The 8,117-nt window shown below is 46.5% G+C and overlaps 2 protein-coding genes across 2 annotated transcripts; one reads left to right on the forward strand and one right to left on the reverse strand.

Annotated features, from left to right (window-relative positions):
- Positions 1-4,594: 4,594 nt before the first annotated feature.
- DEU56DRAFT_753832 (uncharacterized protein) lies at positions 4,595-5,841 on the reverse strand (the record flags this gene model as incomplete). Its single annotated transcript, XM_041349743.1, has 6 exons — positions 4,595-4,795; positions 4,843-4,902; positions 4,949-5,096; positions 5,147-5,408; positions 5,463-5,648; positions 5,697-5,841. 6 exons carry the CDS (start codon positions 5,839-5,841, stop codon positions 4,595-4,597), a joined length of 1,002 nt encoding a protein of 333 aa, XP_041211445.1.
- Positions 5,842-6,251: 410 nt separating this feature from the next.
- Positions 6,252-7,154, forward strand: DEU56DRAFT_787763 (uncharacterized protein; the record flags this gene model as incomplete). The annotated part of the gene is made up of 2 exons (XM_041352429.1): positions 6,252-6,722; positions 6,910-7,154. Coding segments are annotated over 2 exons (567 nt in total), but the record flags the coding sequence as incomplete, so codon positions are not given.
- Between the last annotated feature and the right edge of the window lie 963 nt (positions 7,155-8,117).

Here is an 8,117-nt window from a genome sequence, read left to right on the forward strand (position 1 = left end):
CCCGGTTTATCACCCATCTATTTTGTAGAGCACCCGGTTCATCACCCATCTATTTGCTAGGGCACCCCCGTCCTCCCCGGTTTATCACCATCTATTTGCTAGAGCACCCGGTTCATCACCCATCTGTTTGCTAGAGCACCCGGTTCATCACCCATCTGTTTGCTAGAGCACCCGGTTTATCACCCATCTATTTTGTAGAGCACCCGGTTCATCACCCATCTATTTGCTAGGGCACCCCCGTCCTCCCCGGTTTATCACCATCTATTTGCTAGAGCACCCGGTTCATCACCCATCTGTTTGCTAGAGCGCCCGGTTCATCACCCATCTGTTTGCTAGAGCACCCGGTTTATCACCCATCTATTTCCTAGAGTGCCCGGTTCATCACCCATCTATTTCCTAGAGCACCTGGTTCATCACCCATCTATTTGCTAGAGCATCCAGTTCATCACCCATCTGTTTGCTAGGGCACCCCCTGGTCCATTGTGGTCTGCCCTACATCACATATGGTCCTCCATAGGTAGTCTATAATTGTGTGTGGGTCCACCCTACATCACATATAGTCCGCCCTACTTAGGCTATAATGTCTTTGTGGTCTGCACTAGTCAGTCTATAATATCACTGCGGTCCGCCCTATATGGTGTATGGTCCGCCCTACTTAGGCTATACTGTCTTTGTGGTCTGCCCTACTCAGTCTATAATATCACTATGGTCCACCCTATATGGTCTATATTGTCACTGTGGCCTGCCCTACATGACTTATGGTCCGCCCTGCTTAGGCTATAATGTCTTTGTGGTCTGCCCTACTTAGGCTATAATATCATTGTGGTCCGCCCTAGTCAGTCTATAATGTCACTGCGGTCCGCCCTATATGGTGTATGGTCCACCCTACTTAGGCTATAATATTGTTGTGGTCCACCCTACATGACATATGGTCTGCCCTGCTTAGGCTGTAATGTCTTTGCGGTCTGCCCTAGTCACTCTATAATGTCACTGTGGTCCGCCCTACATGACTTATGGTCCGCCCTGCTTAGGCTATAATGTCTTTGTGGTCTGCCCTATTTAGGCTATAATATCATTGTGGTCCGCCCTAGTCAGTCTATAATGTCACTGCGGTCCGCCCTATATGGTGTATGGTCCACCCTACTTAGGCTATAATATTGTTGTGGTCCGCCCTACATGACATATGGTCTGCCCTGCTTAGGCTGTAATGTCTTTGCGGTCTGCCCTAGTCACTCTATAATGTCACTGTGGTCCACCCTACATGACATATGGTCCGCCCTACTTAGGCTATAATGTCTTTGTGGTCCGCCCTAGTCAGTCTCTAATATCATTGTGGTCTGCCCTACATGACATATGGTCCGCCCTACTTAGGCTATAATGTCTTTGCGGTCTGCCCTACATCACATATGGTCCTCCCTATAATGGTGTGGTGGTCCGCCCAATATGGTGTATGATCCACCCTACTGAGGCTATAATGACTTTGCAGTCTGCCCTACATGACATATGGTCCTCCTTAATTAGTTTATAATGGCACTGTGGTCCACTCTATATAATATATGGTCCGCCCTACTTAGGCTATAATGCCTCTGTAGTTCGCCCTAGTTAGTCTATAATGTCATCATGGTCGACCTTAAATATCATATGGTCTGTCCCATGAACTTGTGTGGTCGCTCCTTATTTCCCTTTGTGGTCTTCCCTATATGATCACTGAGCCAAGGTTTCTAGCGGGTATGGGTCTTCACACCGGTTTAAGCAGGTACAGCAGGAACGGTACCTGTGAGGGGTAAACCCACAGGTATATGTACAAATTGAGCTACTAGACATGCATAAATAACACATTAATATCATCCCATCCCTCATCCCACTCCCGCTCTTCTCCTTTGAGGTCAGGCTTACATGTCACAGCGTAACATCCTTGAAAACTCCAATGTCCAAGGCAAAGAAGACATCATGTTGTTTGTGCCGAAAGTCTTGAATGCACATGAGAAAGAATGAGCCGTCCATGAGAGACAATATGCTCAACATCAACAGACATTGCTGCAAAGCCATATTGAAAACATTGAACTATCACATCAGAATGAAAAAAAAAAACTCACCTGGAATTGTCAAGTAATCTAGTACCATGCAAGAGAGATGCTGGGTAACAGGTACTCCACACTCATACCCGCACCCTCACAACTACATCAAGCCGTTCCTGATCCCCTTGGGGCTCTCTGTCAACCTGACATGCCTGTGAATAGCACAGGAGAGACCAAATTGAGCAGGACACGATTGCAGCCACACATTTAGCCATTATATGTTAGATATAATACAAAGGTTCATTGTAGTTTAAGGCTATTCACCATCAGAATCAACAGAAAACTACCGCAAAATATTAAAAATTAGGTGGTTTGTGGACCCCAGACACTCATATATATTTGGGAAAATCCATAAGGTATATGGTCCAAAGTACCCTATGGTACTTTCCATGACATGTTCCCAATCACCTTTGGTCTGTGTACCATACATACTCCTTTGGTCCACAAAAGTAATAGGGAAGGACCATGGAACATTGGAGAGACCATCAGAAACATACCTCTTAGGTACAAACCTCTATAGGTCACAATCAACCTAAGAGGTGTCTATAATGGGGTGACCAAAGTGTCAATGAAGTAACGACTTACTCAGACATATGTGAAATGGAATATGTTCCAAAATCTATAAAAAAAGCCACCAGATTTCATTTTACAGGCACTTGTTCCGAGCCTCGTGCCTATTTACAGTGTGTTGCAAATGACTTTAGAATCTCGTTTTCAAAAATTTGCCGTCTTTGTTTGTTCCTTTGTTTTGACGTGTGACTTCTGTCACACTTGGTCAATTTTCACGCCGCTGGGAGCTGGCTATGAGTTGCAATAGCCTCGCAATGGCACCTCTGGTCACTTCTGAAATGCGCCAGAATATGCTTATCTGGCGCTACGAACAACGGAAGACTGTGTCGGAAATATCAAGACTAGCTAAATGTTGTGAAGCAACTGTCTACAATGTCTTGCGCAATCACCGCGAGTATGGTCAACACACCAACCCATTTGCGCGGGAAAGGGGCCGTCCACGCACTCTGAGCACCGCTGATCTTGACTACTTGCGCTCAATTCTTCAGGCCAACCCAGCTCTATACCTTGATGAGCTGCAGGAGAAGCTGCAGTCCTATCGAGATGTTGATGTGTCCATAGCCACAATCTCTCGAGCACTATGAGGCATGGCATTGACTCACAAGAAGCAGGCAAAACAAGCTAGCGAAAGGAACGAATTATTGAGGGCAACATGGCAAGCACAGTATGGAGATATACCTGCCGAATACTTTGTTTGGTTGGATGAGTTGAGCGTGGACGACAAAACGAATCAGCGTACAGAGGGCTGGGCTCCCCTTGGTCGTGCTTGTGTTCGTCGAGCAACTTTCATTCGAGGCCAACGTTTCTCGGTGTTGCCTGCATTCTCTTGTGAAGGCATCATTGCCCTCAACATCTTCGAGGGCTCAGTGAACAAGGAACGGTTTATGAAATTCCTCAATGACGATCTGGTGTGTACCATGCCCAATGATAGCTAATGTCAGTATTTAATCATTTGTCATACAGGCGCCAAAGCTTTCACCATATCCTGGCCTTCGTAGTGTAGTGGTGATGGACAACTGTGCCATTCATCATGATGCAGAAGTTCGTGCAATTGTCGAAGGGGAATGTGGTATGTGCGTGTGCGAGTACAGTTGGCTATGAAAACTGAGCTCACCAAACAGGTGCAAAATTAATTTACCTACCCCCCTACTCGCCTGACTTCAACCCGATCGAACAAGCTTTTCACTCCATGAAAGCTTGGCTGCGAAGGCACGAAGCAAAGGCTCTACAGCCAGAGACTCGTCCTTGGTTGATTCAACAGGCTATGATGTCAATCACAATTGAAGATGCAGATGGATGGATCGAAAATTCGGGGTACTCGTTCGGAATATTAGGAATGGAATAGGTGTAAAAATGAAGGGATTAAGAGATGTGATTAGCAAAGTAGGAGATATTGAAATTACTCGGTCCTCTGCCTCTTTGCGTGTGCCTTCTTTGTACAGAGACAGCTATTCCAGTCTTTGCAGAACATCTGCAACTTCCGGAGACGACCATCTACAACACCTGTAATCTCACAAAGACGAGCAACTGGGATATCGGGAATTATGTCTGGGGTGAACTCCATGACCACCAACGAGTCTTCGCAGCTAGCAAGATCAATGTCTGTGGCTTCGGCAGAGTCACGCAAACAAGCATTGAGCTCAGATCCAGATGCAGGGAGTGGGGAAAGTGGTATGGAAGCATGGCATGTTGATCGAGCGAGAGACGGGGAGCGCAGACGCTTCTGTGAGATGCCTGTGATGAGAGGCATGATAGCCATAATAAGAGAGGCTGCCTCGCTTGCTGCATTACCCTCTGTACGAGAAGTATTTCGGCCACGGGGTTTAGATGTACGAAGCCGCCCATCACGAACTCCGTCAAAATCAACTGTGTTCGGTGGTTCATTTTTCGTTGCATCATATGCAGCCTATGTATAGGTAAGAAAACACGAGACACGTGAAATATAACTAGTACCCACCACAGCAGAGGCCCATATTTTCAAACGATGGCTGTTGAGGCCAACATGTTCCCCCGGTTGCGGATACATAACAATAACCAATCCCTCCACTCTCACCCTGGTGTTCCGCACATGCCCACTTTGCTTTGAGCTGGATAATGATGGCTCCGTGGAGCTGTGTCTGATCAGAGAAGGCTTCGATGTGTGGGACCTAGGCAACATTAGCAAAAAGGGTAATATCTTCGTGATCAACTATACCTGTGTGCCAGACTCAAGCTCGTCTTCACCGTCTTGAGAATTATCTAATGCAAGAATAGGCTGGTGTCGTCAGCTGTGAGGTTTGTCGACAGAAAGTACAACTCACGCGGGTGCGAATGCGGAAGCCATCCATCTTGTCAACATCAAACTCGACTCCCACTTGGCAAACACATTTGTTTTTCTTCAAGAGGGCTGCCAAAGCAACGGAAAATTGGCGGTCATTATTAATAGTAGTGGCACCAGCTTTACCACCACTGTAGGACAATTATCAAGAGATAAAATTGATAAAATTAAAAGCTCGTACACAGATCCTGTCCAATACATCTTGAACGGAGGCCCGGAAATAGCCCCCACTGCAAACTTGTCCTCGAGCTCGTGAATGGCTAGGAACCGTTTGACAAACACAGCGCGAGATATGTCTTCCAGCACGATAGTGTCAGAAGAAATCAACTTAGCCTTCTTCGTGATCAGCTTGGACCCTCGGCTGACTGGACCAGTCACTTGAGCAGAATAAATCATCTGAACAGAAACATTGTGACCTTCGACAACTGCCGGAGGTATGGGCACTGCATTGTGCACGGCAATCAGCTTTGTCACTCGCAATTACTGTTCATACTTACCATTGACCTCAGCAGGTACTTCCGCAGCAGGACTGATCTGTTCGATTGGCAGGGGAACAAACATCGGGATATCCGCTTGGACAGGAACAGGCAGAGGCGGGAACTCGGGGACTCCGGTCCAGAATTTACGGGTGGCCGTCATTTTTTCATTGGAAAAGTATCTGTGAGGCGGGTCAATGCCACCATCTTAAAAATATCAATTAACATTCTCGATGAACGGGGAAGGAAACATACCAATCCAACCACCTCTTTGCAACCAACCTGCAGAAGGACGACGTGGAGAGATCGTGAATTCGTCTCGGCGGGGATGACTAGAAGGTCCGGGGAACATTTCAAGCAGCTGGTGCATGGAAGGAAGTGGGATGTTGGTGTTCGACATAGAGGCAAAGGTGAGATGATCATACCAAAGCAAATCTTCACCTTTTGTAGGCTTTGATAGCAGCCAAGGATACGCACAGACCAGCCCATGCGCTGCACTTACCCGACTGCTGAGCCAGGGTTGCGATATTGCCTTGGAACGGTCAAAATCGTTCCAATGATTGAGTGAGCTAGGAACATTCAATGTTCATGACATTACCTGGTCAGAATCGATACTACTCATTGAGCGCAGCAAGTTGCACCAACTCGTTGTTCACAAGGCCTAGTATCGACAGTGCCAGTGCCTTGAAGTTGCCTGGGGTGGAGGAGACTTTGTGAATTGTTGATGTGACCGAAAGTCACGCGTTTGACGATTACAAAGCATTATACAAACACCGAGCTCGCAAAAAAATTCTCGTGCATTCTAAAGTCATTTGCAACACACTGTACAACAACGCGAGAAAAAACCAACCAACTGTTCACCAATTCCCTTATTTGTTACTACTTCCGAACATGCCCACACCACTCACAGACACACGCACCGATGTTTTGGATTTTTTCTCACACTCCGGAAATTTCCGATTCTCAACTTCTCTCGAGAACGACACATTAACATTTTCATTTGTACCAATGTTCACTTTATCCAACACTTCGTCACCAAGCTACTCTGGCTATTCCCCTCGTTCTCCATATTCTCCTCTCCAGCAGGAAAGTCTTGCTGGACAGGACACCATCACTGTGCCAGGACCATCTCTTGTTTCTGTTGCCAACTCTGGCGCTGTTTTTGAGCGTGGGAACGAAACGTGTCCTGACGACGACAACAACAACGACAACGACGAGCGCGGGAATTTTTGCGCAGGTACCTTGGGTGAGCGTTCATCGTCGTTTCACTCATTTAATAATGTATTAAATGATATTTTGATTAAAGATGGACATGTTCATCCCTCAGCACTCTTTGATAGTGCACACACCACTGTTTTCGAGTCCCAGGAAGAGGTAAAGCCCTCTTCACTGCCGGATTCGTCCCCACTCGCTACAAACACTAACTTTGAAAGCTCGACAACTATTTCTTTGCCTCCGCATGCCACAGATCACTCAAACTCCACGCCGGCACATGTTTTACTCACTCGTCCTATACTCGACGACGTCACTCCACCTCCATATACTACTCCCATTACCCCTGTAAATACTATTTCTAGTGACGATGACGTACCTGCACTTATCAATTCGAAACCCACGTTTTCCAATACACCTTTGCTTTCTCCTTCCCTTGCAGCACCTGCTGCTTTGCTTGAAGGAATTTCGCCACTCCATGCACATCAATATCTCGAAACCGAAATCGCTCGTTTGAGTGATTATCATTCGTTTTACTTCCCACACGTCACTGATGCTGTCGCCTCGTTCAATTTTTGCGAAGACCAACTCATTGCTAATGACTGGGATGTTGAGTTATTCCACGATGACTCTTACCCAGGACATCCTGTCATTCCGAACGACCCAAAACTACCGACGGGAGGCCCACGCTCAGGACGTGATTGGTCTGACCGAGTCGAAGAGCTTTTTGATCACTGTGCTCACACTCGACATATCCTACAACTCGTCGACACCGTTTTATCACCTCGCATGCACGAGGAAGCCTCTCGTCAGTCCACTATACTCAAGTGTGACCAATCAGATCATATCAAGGGCTGTACTCCCGACTCGTTTTTCTCGAGCCCTTACATTGACATTAATCCGTTTTTCACCCCATCCGAGGCTCAGAAACTCCATTCGTATATTTCGGTCACTCGTTTTCATAGCAAGGATGCTTTTGCTTCAGCACTTTCCGACTCACTTCTCATGCTATTCCCAGACGAAGATACTGTTTCGGCACTCGTCACGTCAGGTCTTCTTGACTCTGGCTCTCGTCTTGATGCAATCCAATTTGCACGTGAACGTGATCACATCCTCGGTGTTCAACGCTCAGGACTTGTTATTCTCGCTACATCTCCCTTTCTATCCACCATCTCCTCCAGACCACCCTCGACACCTTCTTTGTTCTATGTCCTCCGTGGAATTGACAAAGAACAGAGACCACACCTTCATAAAGACAGAGCCACGAAACGAAAGGACCGGAAGTTCTTCCTTTAAGTATCTAAAGGTAAACTGATCCGTGTTTTGTTCTTTCCTTTCAGCTCTCATTTATTTTTCCAGTAATCAACCCCATTTACATTTTCGCTTTTTTTTCGACACCATTTTTTTCACGTCTTCATCCACATTTATCCTAACCCCGAAAAAATTGTATATGTTCATTTAACT

Source organism: Suillus clintonianus (assembly GCF_016758775.1).
Source record: "Suillus clintonianus strain FC179 chromosome Unknown DEU56scaffold_16, whole genome shotgun sequence".
Classification (NCBI taxonomy): Eukaryota; Fungi; Basidiomycota; class Agaricomycetes; order Boletales; family Suillaceae; genus Suillus; species Suillus clintonianus.